The 18,119-nt window shown below is 37.1% G+C and overlaps 1 protein-coding gene across 9 annotated transcripts in view; it reads right to left on the bottom strand.

Moving 5' to 3' along the window:
* The window catches only part of LOC104084479 (uncharacterized), an 81,314-nt gene that overhangs the window by 42,988 nt on the left and 20,207 nt on the right, over positions 1-18,119 (bottom strand). The window contains exons 18-25 of one of the 9 annotated variants that reach the window (XM_009588348.4): positions 17,986-18,045; positions 17,742-17,903; positions 17,595-17,668; positions 17,243-17,336; positions 17,011-17,147; positions 16,637-16,712; positions 16,442-16,547; positions 15,984-16,253 (exon numbers count right to left, since the gene is read on the bottom strand). The exons of 2 other annotated variants lie outside the window; for them this stretch is intronic. In XM_009588348.4, coding sequence (XP_009586643.1) covers positions 16,488-16,547; positions 16,637-16,712; positions 17,011-17,147; positions 17,243-17,336; positions 17,595-17,668; positions 17,742-17,903; positions 17,986-18,045 — 663 coding nt within the window. In that variant the 3' untranslated portion in view covers positions 15,984-16,253; positions 16,442-16,487. Of the gene's footprint in view, positions 1-11,804; positions 12,007-12,350; positions 12,507-15,983; positions 16,254-16,441; positions 16,548-16,636; positions 16,720-17,010; positions 17,148-17,242; positions 17,337-17,594; positions 17,669-17,741; positions 17,904-17,985; positions 18,046-18,119 lie in introns of those variants that run through there. 6 more of the 9 variants (XM_070185609.1, XM_033652978.2, XM_070185608.1 and 3 more) reach the window with 6 other exon arrangements.

Raw genomic sequence — 18,119 nt, 5'->3', positions numbered from 1 at the left:
ATGTTGTCTAAATATTTAAGTTTAAAGGCTTAATGACTTTAAAGAATTGACCAATATTTGACTTTGTTGATACCGGGTCCGTATTTTGGTTTTGAAACTTGATATAGCTCCATTACTATATTTATGACTTGTTTGCCAAATTTGGTAAAAAATAAAGCTTGTTTGACGTGATTCGGACGTCCGGTTGTTAAAATAGAAATTTTAAAGTTTTCTTAGAAATCTCACTTGATTTGGCATCCGATTCGTAATTCTAGGTGTTAAATTAGTGTTTTTATCGTGCGAGCGAGTTCGTATGAGATTTTTCGACTTACGTGAATATTTGGTTTGGAGCCCCGAGGGGTCGGGTGAGAGAAGGAAATTCCGCGATCGCATAGGGTAAAAACCTAGGCAAACAGAACTTAAGTTCTCTAAATGGGATTTCGACCCATTTTCTATCATTTTCGATTTTGAGCTCGGGTAAGACGAGTTTTAGGCGATTTTCACAGAAAAACATTGGGATAAGTATTCATTATCCTATATTGATTATATTTCATGATTCCATACTCATTTACATCATGAATACGTGAATTTATGGAGAAAAATAAGATTTTTATAAAATCCTCCACAAATGTAAAATTAGGATTTGAAGGTCAATACGATGTCGGAATTCGACGATTTTGTATGGTTAAACTCGTATCAGAACGGGTGTTCGGATTTTATGTGTTTTTTCGGGATTCGATACATGGGTCACACAGTCAATTTTTAAAATGAATTTCGAATTTTAATCCGAAAAATTTGTACATTCATATGAAATTAATTCCTATGATTTATATTGAGTATATTGAATTGTTTATGACTAGATTTGAGGATTTCGGACACGAATTCACGAGGCAAAGGTTTATTGGATTCTTGAATTTGGTTACAAAGCGAGGTAAGTATCGTGTTTAACCTTGACTTGAGGGAGTAAGACTTATTTGTCTATTTTCTACGTGACTTAATGTGCGAGTACAACGTATATGTGAGGTGACGAGTACTTATGCGTTGTGGTTGAGTCAATGCATGCATGTGGAATTTGTTTATCGAGAATAATTGCCTATTTAATTAAAATATTGCTACTTGAGTTTAATATTCATTATTTGATCATTATTCATGAAATTATTATTTATTTAATTATTGATGAATATTTTGGAAGGTGAAGTCGGTATTCTAGTATTGAATTGATTGATGAGTATATATCCCCGCATTTAAATACTCTTCCAAATTTATATTATTATTTTCTTGGTAAGGAAGAGTGTAAAAGCACGAAGGGTGATGCCGTGCCATTTTTATTATTTATACTATCATTGTCATGGTGAGAAAGAGTGTAAAAGCACGAAGGGTATTTTCGTGTCATTTGTGAGTGTAAAAGTAAGAAGGGTGATACCGTATCATTTTCAGAGAGTCTAAAAGCACGAAGGGTGATGCCGTGCCAAAAGAGAGTCAAAGAACGAAGGGTGATGCTATGACAATTATTATTATTTATTTATAAGTTTATGGGAGGAATGAGAGTAAAAGCACGAAAGGTGGTGTCGTACCATTTTCATATCATCAGTTGCTCATTTTATTATTGAGGAATTATTTGACTGCTAAGTGATAATTCTCCTGCTGAAATTATTATATCAACCCCCTTCGCATGTTCCCTCCTAAATTTATAAAGTGTTATTTATTGTTGCTTCGTATTTGTATATACTTGTACATGTTGTTTACGTACGTGTCCTATCATAGCCTCGTCACTACTTTGTCGAGGTTAGGCTTGACACTTACGGAATACATGGGGTCAGTTGTACTCATACTACACTATGCACTTCTTGTGCAGATTTTGGAGTTGGTCCCAGTAGCGTACCATATACATGCTCAGATTCAGCTACTCAGAGGAGACTTGAGGTATAGTTGCACATCGTTCGAAGTTATGAAGTCCCCTTTGTTCTTATCTTAGTTGTGTATTATTTTTCAAACAGTTTGAATTTTATTCAGACCTTTATTTGTATTATTCTAGTAGCTCGTGCACTTGTGACACCAGATTTGGGGATGTATTTTGATAATTCGGTATTTATGGTCTTACACACTTTATTTCAATAATTGGCTTCTATTTAATTATATTTGCTTAAAAATAGTTAAGATTATTTTAACATTGGCTTGCCTAGCAAGTGGAATGTTACGCGCCATGACGATCCTGAAGGTGAGAATTTCGGGTCGTGACAAACCACCTCCTCGGGGTCCTCCGGCGAGACCCTATTTCAGTGCCATGCTAGAGAGTTCATACCGCCCACATGGTATTCAAGGTTCTTCTAGTTGGTACTCAGGCCATCAGGTTTCTTTCATCGCCTACTTTAGCGCCATGCCGGAGAGTTCATACTGTCCACCGGCCATTCAGGGTTCTCCCAGTGGGTATTCAGGCCATCAAGGTCAGACTTGAGGGCAGCAGATCACCGTACCGAGAGGTTGCTTCGAGTGCGAGGATTTCAGTCATGTGCAGAGATTCTGCCCCAGGCTTCGGGACAAGGCAGTGCATCAGGGCCAGAAGCCCATGATTACAGCATCAGCTGTCCGGCCGCCCAGAGGCGGAGGACATGCAGGTAGGGGTCATCCTAGAGGTGGAGGCCAGGCATATAGAGGATATCCAGTTGCAACCCAGATAGGTGGTGGCCGGCCAGTCAGCGCCCCAGCGAGGTTCTATGTTTTTTCGGCCAGACCAGTTGCAGTGGCCTCAGATGCCGTGATCATAGGTATTATTTCTGTCTGCGATAGGGATGCTTCAGTATTATTTGATCCAGGGTCTACCTATTCATATGTTTCATCTTTGTTTGCTCATTTCCTGGATATTCCTCGTGAGTCCCTGGGCACTCCTGTTTATGTGTCCACTCCTCTGGGCGATTCCGTTGTTGTGGATCAGATCTATCGGTCCTGTGTGGTCACATTATGGGGATACGAGACTAGAGCAGATCTTCTATTGCTTGATATGACCAACTTTGAGGTCATCCTGGGCATGGACTGGCTATCCCCATATCATGCCATTCTTGATTGTCATGCCAAGACTGTTACCTTGGCGATGCCAGCGTTGCCTAGATTGGAGTGGAAGAGTTCGTATGTCAGTGCATCTAGTCGGGTTATCTCTTTTCTGAAGGCTCAACATATGGTCGAGAAGGGTTGTTTGGCTTATCTAGCTTATGTTCGGGATACTATCGCAGAGACCCCGACGATTGATTCGGTGCCAGTAGTCTGGGAGTTCTCTGATGTGTTTCCTTTTGATCTTTTAGGCATGCCACCAGACTGTGATATCGATTTCTGTATTGACTTGGCTCCAGGCACCTAGCCTATATCTATCCCAGTGTACCGCATGGCTCCGAAAGAGTTGAAGGAACAACTTGAGGAGTTGCTAGCAAAGGGGTTCATCAGACATAGTGTATCTCCTTGGGGTGCACCAGTCTTATTTGTGAATAAGAAAAATGGGACTATGCAGATGTGCATTGATTACCGCAAGTTGAACAAGGTCACCATCAAGAACAAGTACCCGTTATAGTGTATTGATGATTTGTTTGACCAGTTGCAGAGTGCTAGAGTGTTCTCTAAGATCGACTTAAGATCGGGGTATCATCCATTGAAGATTCGGGACTCGGATGTTCCGAAGACTGCGTTCCGTACTAAATATGGCCATTATGAGTTTCTAGTGATGTCCTTCGGCTTTACTAATGCCCCATCGGCGTTTATGGATTTGATGAAAATGGTGTTCATGCCATATATTGATTTTTTTATCATTGTCTTCATTGATGACATTTTGATCTACTCACGTAGCATGGAGGAGCACGGGCAATATTTGAGAGTGGTGCTTCAGACCTTGCGGGAACAGAAGCTATATGCTAAGTTCTCCAAGTGTGAGTTTTGGCTAGATTTTGTAGCATTCTTGGGGCATGTTGTATCAGGCGAGGGTATAAAGGTGGATCCCAAGAAGATTAAGGCAGTTCAGAGTTGGCCTCGTCCTACTACGACGACTGAGATCAGGAGCTTCTTGGGGTTAGTAGGTTATTATCGCCGATTTGTGGAGGGCTTCTCATCAATTTCAGCACCTTTGACTAGATTGACCCAGAAGGGTGCTCCGTTCCGTTGGTCTGATGATTGTGAGGCTAGCTTGCAGAAGCTCAAGACAGCTTTGACTACATCACCAGTTCTAGTGTTACATTCCGGCTCGGGGATGTATACTATGTATTGTGATGCTTCACGCGTTGGTTTAGGTTGTGTATTAATGTTGGAGGGGCGAGTTATTGCATATGCTTCACGTCACCTGAAGCCCCATGAGAAGAATTATCATGTGCACGATTTGGAGCTGGCCGTGATTGTTCATCCTCTTAAGATTTGGAGGCATTATCTTTATGGGATGTCCTGTGAGGTTTACACTGATCATCGCAGCTTGCAGCATTTGTTCAAACAAAGGGATCTCAATTTGAGGCAGCGCAGATGGCTTGAGTTACTGAAGGATTATGACATTACCATTCTTTATCATCCGGGCAAGGCGAATGTAGTCGCGGATGCCTTGAACAAAAAAGGCAGAGAGTATGGGTAGCTTGGCCTTCATTTCCGCAGAGGAGCGACCACTAGCTTTGGACATTCAGCCATTGGCTAACATACTTGTGAGGTTGGATATTTCATAGCCCAGATGAGGCTTTGCATGCGTCGTTGCCCAGTCTTCACCATTGGAGCAGATCAAGGCTCAACAGCTTGATGATCTGCACTTGTTGGTCCTCAGAGAGACAGTACTACAGGGTGGTGCCAAAGAGGTTACTATCGGCGCGTATGGTGTTCTGCGACTCCAGGGTCGTCTATGTGTTCCTAATGTCGATGGCTTGAGGGAGAGGATTTTAAAGGAGTCACACAGTTCTCGATATTCCATTCACCCAGGTGCTACGAAGATGTATCGCGACTTGAGGAAGCATTATTGGTGGCGGCGAATGAAGAAAGACATAGTTGAGTATGTAGGTAGGTGCCTAAATTGCCGGCAGGTTAAGTATGAGCACTAGAGGCCAGGTGGCCTACTCCAGCAGATGACTATACCTGAGTGGAAGTAGGAGCGCATTACTATGAATTTCGTAGTTAGGTTGTCGCAGACCTTGCGAAAGTTCGATGCAGTTTGGGTCATTGTTGACAGATTGACCAAGTCGGCAAACTTCATTCCGGTTGTGACTACGTATACTTCAGAGAGGTTGGCCCAGATTTATATTCAGGAGATAGTTCGGTTGCACGGTATGCCAACTTCTATCATATCATATAGAGGCCCTCAGTTTACTTCACATTTCTGGAGAGCAATACAGAGTGAATTGGGGACTCGTATAGATCTCAACACAACCTTTCATCCGTAGACCGACAGGCAGTTGGAGCGGATAGTTCAAATTTTGGAGGATATGCTCAGGGCATGTGTGATTAACTTCGGAGGTCAGTGGGATCGTTTCTTGCCTTTGGCCGAGTTTGCTTATAACAACAGTTATCAGTCCAACATCGAGATGGCTCCATTTGAGACTTTATATGGTCGGCGATGTCGTTCTCCTATCGGGTGGTTTGAGCCCGGCGAGGCTAAGTTATATGGTACTGATTTGGTGAAGGATGCCTTGAAAACGGTAAAGTTGATTCAGGAGCGACTTCGAACAGCACAGTCCAGACAGAAGAGTTGCGCGGATCATAAGGCGCATGATTTATCATTTATGGTGGGTGAGAAGGTTCTCTTGAAAGTCTCGCCGATGAAGGGTATTATGAGATTCGGGAAGAATGGCAAGTTGAGCCCAAGGTTTATAGGCCCATTTGAGGTGTTAAGACAAGTTGGGGAGGCTGTTTATGAGCTTGCCTTACCTCCCAATCTATCGGGAGTTCATCCGTTTTTTCACGTGTCTATGCTCCGGAGGTATCATGCCGACTTGTCACATGCGTTGGACTTCAGCACGATTCAATTAGATGAGAGCCTGGGTTATGACGAGGAGCCAGTTGCCATTGTGGATTTCTATGGTAAAAGTCCAGTGGAGGGGCTAACCAATCAGGGAAGCGATTTGGGAGGCCCAGTAAGACATGCGGAGCAGTTATCCATACTTATTTAGCACTCCGGGTATGAGTCTAAACCCGTTAGAGGACGAACGTTTGTTTAAGAGGTAGAGAATGTAATGACCCGACCGGTTATTTTGCTTTCTAAGACTCTGTTCCCCTAAATAAGACTTCACGTACGTGCTTTTACTGTTTTATGACTTGCGGGTATGGTTAGTTCGAGATTTGGAAGGGTTCGGATTGAAATCGGAACACTTGACTCCTTAAGTTGGCCTTAAAAGGCTAAATTTGACTTCGGTCAATATTTTGAGTAAATGACCTTGGAATCGGGATTTGACGGTTCCAATAGGTTTGTATGATGATTTCGGACTTGGGAGTATGCTCGGATCGGGTTTTGGATGACCCGGGAGCATTTCGGCGCCTAATAATGAAAGTTGGCATTTTGGGTGAATTTCATAAGTTTGGGTTAAAGTGGATCTTTATATAATAGACGTATATTTGGGATTCCTAGCCTGGGAATAGCTCTGTATGATGATTTTGGACTTAGGGGCACGTCTGAAAATGGCTTTGGAGGTCGGTAGGTCATTTCGGGGTCATTTGGCAAAAAATGGAAATTTGAAGTTAATGGAAAGTTTGACCGAGGGTGGACTTTTTGATATCGGGTTCAGATTTTGATTCTGGAAGATGGAGTAGGTCTGTAATGTCATTTAATACTTGCACGCAAAATTTGGTCACATTCCGAGTTGGTTTGATAGGAATCAGACGCACGTAAGTATTTTAGAAGTTTTTGAGTTCTTGAGTTAATCCATGCATTTTGGCATCCGATTCATGGTTTTTGATGTTATTTCAGTGCTTCGATCACTCGAGCGAGTTTGTATGATGTTGTTAGACTTGTGTGGGTATTTGGCGTGGAGCCCTGAGGGCTCGGGTGAATTTCGGACGTTCAGGAGAATGAGAAAAACTTTAGTTTTTCTGGTATTTCTTGGCAGTTGTTGCAGGTCTCGCAAATGCGAAAATTTGCTCACATTTGCGAGGAAGGCTTCGCAATTTCGAAGAAGCATGACCTGGGTAGTGTTCGCATTTGCGACACTTTGGTCGCATTTCCGATCTCAACAGTGTCCGCATTTGCGACCTTGGCATTAGAAGCCCATGTTCGCATTTGCGATGGATTTGTCGCATTTGAGAACCAGGTGTCGCAAATGCGACATCTGAGACCTGAGCACATCTCTATTAAATACGGGACTTAAGGCCATTTAGCTCATTTTCTTTCATCTCTTGGGCGATATTTGGAGCTCTTGGAAGGGGGTTTTCACCTAGAACTTTGAGGTAAGTAATTTCTACCCAACATGAGTTAAATACATAGATTATGGGTAGATTAACATGTAAAAATTGGTGAAATCAAGGGTTTAGATGAAAAATCTAGGTTTGGATAAAAAATAAAATTTGACCACGAAATTGGTTATGGAATTTAGTGAAAATCATATATCTGAGCTCATGAAGTTATGGGTATCAATTTTCTTCGAAAGTTTTTGGAATTCGGGCACGTGGGCCCAAGGGTGAATTTTGAAAATTCTTCAATTGGAGTTGGGTAATTACTTTAATAGTTAGAATATGAACTTTTGAGCCTATATTGACTATTTTATATAACATTTGACTAGTTTCGAGTTATTTTGGCACCAAATTGAGGGTTTGAGCATAAATCTTGGATCAGAAGTAGGCTTGAGACAAGGTAAGTCTCTTTTTTAACGTTGTAAGAGAGAATTAACCCCATAGGTGAGTTGAATTAAAATGTGCTTCTATTTGTGGGGGTTACGTATGCACGAGGTAACGAGAGTCCGTGCGTAGCTGCTAATTATGTTATTATTCGGGTAGTCTAGGACCCCTACCATGCTATACTTACAATATTTTTACCCTACTCGTTAACCTAATTGCTTAAATCTTTTGAAACCTAATAAAAGAATTAAATTTCACTTACTTGAAGTTGTGAATGGAACGCTTGACTGTTATTGAGAATTTGTGTTTTCCTTAAAATATTTTCTATTTGTGGAGCGGGTCGAACGCCTCGGTAGCAGATAGATGCATCTATGGTTCGTGTCATTCGACCCTCGGCAATGCACAATTTAAATATTATGTTGGATCGTACGACCTCAGCATAATTTGCGCATGATAAATCTTTGGAACCAATTATAATTGATATTGCTTTTTTGGCTTGAGATATAAATTGTTGAATGATGAAAAAATAAATTTGGGACTTAATATTGGTGAAAGGATTATTTACTGTTTCATGTTATTGGGTTTTCAATATTCTTCTTGTAATCCATGCTTAATTAAAATTTTGACATGTTGTTGTTAGCCCATAGTAAGTGTCAAAGTCGACCCCTCATCACTACTTTTTCGAGGTTAGACTGGATACTTACTGGGTACATGTTGTTTATGTACTCACGCTATACTTCTGCAGTTAAGTGTGCAGGATCTAAGGCAGGTGCATCTGGATATCAGTCTGGCGCACACACTTGATTACCACTTCGAGACTTCACGGTGAGTTGCCTTCTAAGCCCGTTCTGCAGCAGCCAGAGTCTTTCTTTTGATTGTATTTTTCTGTCTATTTCACCTCGGACAATAGACTAGTATTCTTTTGTATATTCTACTAGATGTTCATACACTTGTGACACCGGGTCTTGGCACACACTAGTAGACTTGTGATTTTGGTTTTATTCTATGATTATGATTGCACACAGTTGCTTTCGTGTTATTTATTTTAGATCTGTTATTTCTCAAATTCTTTTTAAATTAAAGAAAGTTTAATTACTTGGAAAAGAATTTGTTAAAAAAGGAAATCATGTGACTAGTTCACAGTTGGCTTGCCTAGTGGCGACGTTAGGCGCCATCACGGCCTATTATGAAATTGGGTCATGACATATTAAGAATCAAAATGTATACACGTGTATGAGGAAACACAATCAAAACTAAATCCTAAACAAGAACAAGCTTTCAAGACTATATTATAAAGTGTCGACTCTGATATAATGAGATTATATATTCTTTGTAGATGCCTCCAACGGAATCGAAATAATATTTCTATGTCATGCATTATTTGCAAATATCATATCAAGAAGCATGACAATGTTAGTAATAATAGCAAGTGGTGTACCAACAACGATTTTATTGTGAGGCCACCCACTTTAGATTTGATATACCTCTACAAACAACTTAAATAACCATAACAAATATATCAAAGCAGAGCAATGATGCTAATTTTATAAGGAAAGCAAAGTTGATAATATGGAATGAAGCACTTATGGCTAAGTGTCAAACGATCGAAATAATTTCCCGGCATTCTAGAGATATATTGGATATTAATGAATCGTTTGGTGAAAATTAATAATTTTGGAGGTAATTTATGTCAAGTACTACCAATAGTTCCAAAATCTACAATAGCAGTCTGTAAAAGCTAGCTTGCCAAAGTTATACTTCTGGCCTCAAATAAAAAGATTCAACTAACAAGAAATATAAAGTAAGAACAGATCCAGTATTCAGTTTGCTTCGTGTCGGAAATAAAGAAGAGCATCCAATAAAATATGATTTGATTCTTCCTGAACACTTGGTTATCAATCCCAATGGTAATAGTAGTGCATTTAATTAGAGAAATATTTCTATCATTATATTAAAACACAATTTGTGCAAATCGCATGATAGAATTAAAAGGATATCTTAGCTAACATAAATGAAGATGTTGATCAACTAAATAAAATGTTAATTGCAAAATTTTATAGTAAAAACAAAATATTTTTCTGTTTTTGACCCAGCAGAAAATGATACCAATAATTACTATCAAGAAGAATACTTAAATATTTTAATATCTACGTCTAATCATTAACGTGCAACGCACGTTCATAGAGACATATATATATATATATTTATATATAATATGTGTGTGTATGATACATATAAATTACTATTTATTTATATAAGGTATGTATATAAAATATTAATAAAGGACTTGTTAGCTAAATCCAATTTTGAATTGGAGTAATAACGTGAAAGTCCATGAAGACGTGAAATTCAATTGGAATTGGATTCCAAAAGGGAACGTACATGTAGCCAATTTCATCCCATTTGGAATGAGATTAATTTTTGATTAATATGAAAGGTTTATAAGTAACAGATTCCAACTTTGAGTTGGAATAATCACGTGAACAAGTCTTCGGCGGTCACAAACTCATTTGAATGGGATTCGAACTTTTATGGAAAAAATTTACAAAGTTTAATTTTGGAATTAAACTTTTACCCTAAGTAAATCATTACTTCAATCAAATAAGATTTATAGGTATTGCTATATAAAGGGTGATGGAGAAAATTTGCCGTAGTAATTCTTGAGAAGAAAAATCACTTTGTAAAAGCGAGAGTGCAATATAAAGCCAAGAGAGAAAATACAATTACAAGAAAAGTGTTTCTTGTTCTTCTACCTTTGAGTTGAGATTTTTGAGAAAAACTTCAGCATAATATTTTTATTCAATTAGTTCGCCGGTGACATTGATCAAAGAGTTGATAGCAAGGATTGTTCTCGGTGTGAATACACATAGAATTTTCGCACTACCGAAGAAATTTTAAAACGACTCTCTTCACCAGGTACGTATTAGATTCAATCTTTGACATGTAAATAAATTTTAAACACGAAATTTTTTCCATAAGATTGTTATTGTTTTTCGCTGCGTGTTACGAACATATATATGCAATCCTATGTTCAAAAGACACTTTACACGATATGAGGTGTTTATATGGTCGCTAGTTAAATTTGTGTGAATAACTCACAAATCATACTAAATTTAAGGGGTTATATTTAGCCTTTTTTAATTTGTGAGTTGACTCAGCTCATTAAGGATTTGACTCGCTCATTTCACAAGTCTCTTCGTTCACTAAAGGAAAATTTTTCAAGGGTGTAAAAGGAGGAGCTTTGTAGTTTAGTCTCTCCGTTTCAATTTAGATAAGCTAGTTTGATTCGGTACGGAGTTTAAGAAAAAAAAGACTTTTAAAATTTGTGGTCTTAGAAGTTTAAGGGGTAAAAGCTCTGTAAGACCATGACATTTGTATGATTATAAAAGCTTATAATTAAGGATAAAATGAGTAAAATAAAGAGTTTAAAATTGAATTATTTTCATTTGTAGAAATGTATCATTCTTTTTGGAACAGACTAAAAAAAATATGTCATCTGAATTAAAACAGAGAGTAATTGAAACCATTTACCTTTAGCAATGGGTTTTTTATTTTATTGTACCATAGATATAGTTTTTCCTAATATTATTTGATTTGACACTTATTTGGAACATTATACAGATTAGATTAGTTAAATATTTGGGTCACCTTAAAGTCTCTTAATACATACGCAAGCAGGAGTGGATCCAATATATTGGTACCGCTTTCGATTGAACCATAGCATTCGACGCAGAACATAAATATATAAAAATTCACTAAAAATTGCAATAAATAGTATACATGAACCTATAATTTTAAAAGTATAATAAGTTTAATGCTAAAACCTTAAACGTTGAACCCATAGAATTTAAATTCTGAATCCACATCCAACTTGGTCCATATATTATAATCAAATAGTTTATTATGATGTTAAAGATAGTGATATGAGCCTGTTTGGTCAAACTTACAAATTTGCTTATTTTAAAATATGTTATTTACATAAATACTTTTGGAAAGTAGTAATTTATTTTTTGCCTAATCAATTTAAAAACCACTTGGTCAAAAGTACTTACCCGATTGAAGATCATAAAACCAAGGTCAAGATCAACGCAGTCGACAGTGACAGTCTTGGCGTGGCCGCCCAGATAATCCTCATTTTCATAAACCACAACTTTAACCCCAGATTTAGCCAATTCATATGCAGAAATCAGTCCACTTATCCCTGCCCCAACCACTGCTACTTTCATGTTTAAAACTTAGGCTTCAAATTTACAACTGCATGCAATAACAATCAAGATTAGAAGAGGTAAAAGGACAGAAGTAATTAGTAGTCACTAGTCAGTAAACTCGGCGGAGCTATCACTTCAGATACGGGTTTGGCTGAACTTTTGTCTAAATCATATATTTATTTTAAAATATTATTGAATTATGCACAAATTATTAAATTAGTACCCAATGACTTAAAAAAATTAAAATACTAAACCCGTAAGTTTCAAATTCTGGCTCCACCTCTGAGTAAACTTTATCTTTAATTTATACATTACATATCACTCATTAGATGAGCATAGCTATGGAGTTATTGGTGTTTAAGATGGGTGTTATAATGGTGGTAAACGTACCTCAAGGATATTGCTGTGAGTTTTAAGAGTTGAGGATATTCTAAAAATGCAGTATGAAAGGAAATGAAGTGACAGAGTACAAGAAACTCCTTTAATATCTTTGCGCCAAATGCATTGCTTTGCCCAGAAGATTAGCTACTTCGCTTTGCTCTCTGAAGATGAACGGAATATCAGATCTCCTAATCGGTTGACTATTTATAACCTGCACAAGCTTCCGTTTGGATACGTTGGGTTAAAACGGCCCAAAGATACGGTGTTATAGACTGATAGTGTCCGCTTTGGACTAAGGCCGTACGTTATTACCCAATAGGCCTTACACCATTAAGAGTATCTAATTCCTTATAAGGTGAACATGCATGGGCTAGTCAGTTTTCGGACAGGTAATCAAAAAATAGCCAACATTTGCAAAGTTATTGAAAAATAACCGCTATTTTAGCTTAAACACGAAAAGTTCCAGCATAATATGCTGGATTATGGAGCTCCTGCGTATAAACTTCCAGCATATTATTTTGGTACTCCAACACATTAAACTGGAATCTCATATATAAAAAATTCGAACTACAGCATATTATGCTGGAATGTTTCTGGATTTTTAAGGTTTTTTTTTGTTTAGATTTTATCTTTACACGAAAAAGGGCTAAATTTCAATTACTTTTGAAACTATGACTATTTTCAGTTATCAGTTGTAAATCAGGCTATTTTTTATTTTCCCCCATTATAAGTAACTTATTTTTCTTTTTTACTTTTCATTAGGGACTTTGTTCACGCACACCCAATAATCTCTCCTTTGAAATAAGTTTCAAATGACTCATCATTATTTATGGGCTAATTTGGAGATTAACTGTGTGCAATCCACATGATCCGAATTTTTATGGTTACCGAAGCCTAGCGGAGAGGCCATGTATGTGTCTTTGAAGTTACGGGTAAACGTAGTAAACCGACCTATAGATAGGCAAAGGCACTAAGCCGGTCCTACGCCATCACTCCACTATCTCCGTACTCATCCCGCCAAACTATTGTCTCTGATATCAGTTATTGGGCTATAACGACCTAAAAGTACTCTTAATATGGTACGATATTGTCCGCTTTGGGTTAAGCCCGCATGGAGTTTTTCTAATAAACCTCACACCATTAAGAGTATCCAACTTCTTATAAGTAACTTATTTTTCTTTTCTACTTTCTATTTGAAACTTTGTTCACACACCCAATAAGATAAGATGTTGTGTTATTATGCTTTTTTTTTAAAAAAAATTAATTAATTATCTTGAAAAGGATTTTCGATTAAGACTACTACACATTAAGTACGAACTAATTTCATGCAAGGTCCTGCCACAGATTTATGCCTTTATGTAGTTTAATGAAAGAAATATTTAGTTACTTACCCTACTAGAATTGGAGCCATAGAAAGAAGGGGCATTTATCCAGAATTTAGTTTTTGTTTTTCCTTTTTCTTGTTCAATACGTTTTTTCTATTTACCCTTCAAGAATACTTGCTAGACACAATGTAGGTCCTCTTCTAGGATTGTCTAGTAATTAAGAAGGCCAAGTAAGGACATTATTTCTTATATTATTACCTCTAGATCTATAAAAGGAATGTCAACCTAAATTAATTAAAGGAAAGACACAAACATGAAGTTTTTACGACAAACCTAACCACATCTTTAGAATTTTGTAATAAAAAAACACAAACCGAAAGCGGCCATCCCTCTCAAATTACTTAGGGAAATTTCTAGAGTTGACAAGTCTCCAAGACCAATAAAAAACTTTTTGCACAGTTAATGCAAATCAAGAAGAAATTGATGAGTACCCAAAAAAGTTGAAGTCTCAACCAAACATTTATATTTAGGAGTGGGCATAGTTTTGGCAAATTCAAAATTTAAATCGAAATTTGTTTTTTTCTTCTTTTTGGTTTAGATTTTTGAACTATGGATTAGATTTCAGATTTAATTTTTATAATTTTTGGATTTCAGATGGGAGGTTGGATTTGGTATTTCAAATTTTTGGATATAGAAAAATCTAAATTTTTTATTCTTTATATTTAATGCTACCTATTAAACAATAGTCCATTACTATATGTCAGTAGTAAAAGTCCAATACCGTACCCGTTAGACTTTATCTCCTGTATTATAATTATTAAGTTCTGGCAGAATACTTTCTAAAATGGTTTTAGATAAACAATTTGTACTCGTTAAGTAAAGTTTTTAACAAAAATATAGATTTGGGTCAAAACTATGAATTCTACCGAATATATAACTAGAACTCTTAGCTCTACCTGTGTATATTAATCGGAATGCACAACAGAGTTTATTGAAGCAAAAGAAGAAAAAAAGCCGACTGCTTTTTAGTAGCTTCCTTTATAGGGTTTATTTGGTATCTAGAACCACAAAATTTATTAGCTTCACCCAATAATTAAATGCTCACTCAAAATTTTCAATCTCTCCTTTCCCTATGTCAAATAGTAAATTCCTTGAATAATTTTTATAGCATGTTTGGCCTAATTTTTCCAAAGTCAAAATTATTATTTTTTAGTAAAACAAAAAAAGTTCGTTTTTTTAAAATTGAGGTGTTTGGTCAAGTTTTTGGGAGAAAAAAAAATTACTTTTAAATTTTAAGTAGAAGCAGAAACATGTTTTGAGAAGTAGAAAAAATTAGCTTCTCCACAGAAATACTTTTGAGAAAAATACACTTAGAATCACTTTTCAAAAAGCTTGGTCAAATATTAATTGTTACTACTTTTAGCAACAATCCAGCTGGATAGTTAGGAAAATAATTGAAGCCAGGAAATGATTCCCAAATATGAACCTAGAGCAGAATTGCCAAAGGACTATATATGGGAGCTTTTCTATAAAGAAAGCATATCTGGCCTTGCTCCCACAGTATCGAAGGGTATCTTGGAAGAGTTTTGTACTTGAACCTTGCCTGCTAACGTGACATCGTTAAGGGGTGTCAAAATATATAAAAGTAAACATACCAAAAAATTAAGGGGAATCAATACATAGTATATATACATATAATTTATTTTTTAAATAGCTACACAGTGTATTTTGCCGGCTACAGTTGATCAATTACAAAAATGGGGCATACATGTGCCAAGCACACGTGTGTTATGTGAATCAGGGTTGGGGGAAACCGCAGAACATCTTTTCTACTCTAAATGCTTGTGGAAGTCCCTACTAACGTGGATGGGTGAAAAGAGACAAATGGGCACATGGGAAGATGAAGTTAACAGATGGACAAGCGAACAAAAAAATAGCAAAGCTAGAGCTGGAGTTCTCAGCTTCTTATTTGCGGCTTCTGTCTATCACATATGGAAGGAAAGAAATGTCAGACTATTTCAAAACCGCAAAAGAGAGATAGCTCATAGAATCAGAGAGATTGTCCTACAACTACACATCAGAGGACAGCACAATCGACACTGGAGAAAGCTGTTTAGTAGTTTGAATAGTCTCCCTATCTTGATGTAATACGCCAAAAATGCCTACGTCTCTTCATAGATAGATAGATAGGTAAGGAATAGTTTCTTTTTTTGGAGCGCTAGTTCGAGAGTCAAAAAGAACTAGTTGATGTACATAACTATGCCTCGTTGAATAAAAAAATTCAGTTTGACCCAAAAAAAACAAGCAATATTATGAATTTTCGAAATTCACAAAAATGAAAATTAATTTATCCAAACACAAACTGTTTCTCAATAAAGAACACTTTTACAAAAAGCACTTCTCAATATAAGTTGAAGCACACCATTTTAAAAGTATCTTTGTGCCGGTCTAGCCCAACACCATTGACACACATCTGGCTTAATTGTTGTGTTCCAATATTCCAAACAAAGAAACTTTAATAAGCTGAAGGCACACCATTGTAAGGATCACCAAAAACTGCAACATTGCCTGGCCTTGAGAATACAATCTACAAGATAGAAGCACCCTTTATAAGTTGTTTTACTTACTTCTCAGATTTAGTGAGATAGTTTCAAGATTTCTTGTAAAAAGATAATGGATAAATGCATGTATTTACTATTGAAGACATAATTTAATAAATAGGAGTCATGTCTCTACTTGGACTGCTTAAGTTTTCAAAGATTTATCAGCATATACCTGATAATCTCCTAGTGTGCACGTTTTGAATCCAGCAGCACAGTAATCAAAGTAGTACTCCCATGTTCGTATGAACTTGTCGTCGAATCCCAAAGCACGAATTTGGCTAGTGACACAGTTATCAATAGTCAAGTATAAGCATTTAAAACTGATCAAGCTACAAGGACCATTCTGGACTTATTTTGATCTTGTTACCTTTGATTTTTCAAGAATTTTTCTCGCCAACATCTCAACGTCTGATAGTAGTGAATTCCTATCTCTTCCAGGTGCACTACACAGCATTTATATCATTTATCAAATGCTTTCAGAAAGAAATGCTTCTGAAAATGTGACAAGCATAACAACAACAACGACAATAACAACAATCCCAGTGAGTTCCCACAAGCGGGGTCTGGGGAGGGTAATGTGTACACAGACCTTACCCCTACCCTGGAAGAGCAGAGATGCTGTTTCCGATAGACTTTAGGCTAGAGAGTAGATGAAAAGAAGCATTGGCCACAAGTAGTAACAACAACAACAAAATGTGACAAGCGTGCTGGTGCAAATTCACAAAATGAAATCTTTGTTACCATAGTCTGGATGCTGCAGCCATAGCTGATGTTACTCGATTTAGTGCAGGCAAGCATCCACCTGGGAATATATACTCTTTTATGAAGTCTGAGCTCCGCCTGTATTCTTCGTATCTCTCGTCTGGTATTGAAATGAACTAAGGAAAGCCAACACTTTGAAAATCAGCATAAAAAATTTGAAAGGAAAAGTGAACAAAGTGGAATGTGTTAAGAGGCCACTTTAATTCATTACCTGTACAACTAGAAGCCCATCCTCTGCCAGCGCAGTTTCACAGCAAGAAAAGAATTCCCCTATGAAATCATGACCAACATGTTCTAACATCCCGCTGAAAATGATCATTAGTACAATTTTAACACTTGCTCGACATGTAATGAGTACAACAACAACAACAACAACAAACCCACTGAGTTCCCACAAGTGGGGTCTGAGGAGAGTAATGTATACGTAGACCTTACCCCTACCCTGAAAGGGCAAAGGGACTATTTCTGATAGACCCTCGACTAGAGAGTAGATGAAAAAAAACATAGGCTCGACATGTAATGAGTAATACAATATATCCAGACGTAGACGGATAAAACCTCACCATGATATAATCCTGTCATATTTGTAGTTATTTGGCATTTGGCGATAGTCACATAGGAGAAATGTTATTTGATCCTGTAAAAAAGTTTCATTGAATTGAATATTGTAGATAACCCTAGCTTTACAATAGACATTGTAAGTACTACACCTGAAGGCCTGCTTGTTGAACTATTGATTGTGCATACTTTAGTTGCTGCTCGGAGAGAGTTACACCAGTATATTTACATCCTGTTTGCTTGACTACTTCAACAGCCAAACTTCCCCAACCAAATCCAATCTCTAAAATGTGATGTTCCTTGCTAATTTTAGCCTAAATAAAATAGAAGCAGAATCAAATTAGGCCTGAAATTTATGTCGAAAGGGGTGTGATTTTTACTTACTTGATCACTTACCTTTTTGATGAGAAGAGAAATCTTTCTAAGCTGTGCAACTTTCAGGTCTTCATTCTCACTCTACAAAAATCAAGAAAGAAAATTAAACACCAAGGAATGAGATTATACAACAACAAATCCAGTGTGGTCTCACG

The sequence above is a fragment of the Nicotiana tomentosiformis genome, chromosome 9 (assembly GCF_000390325.3).
Source record: "Nicotiana tomentosiformis chromosome 9, ASM39032v3, whole genome shotgun sequence".
In the NCBI taxonomy this organism is placed as follows: domain Eukaryota; kingdom Viridiplantae; phylum Streptophyta; class Magnoliopsida; order Solanales; family Solanaceae; genus Nicotiana; species Nicotiana tomentosiformis.
The sequence above is the reverse complement of the archived record's forward strand: the minus strand, read 5'-3'. Positions and strand labels throughout refer to the sequence as shown.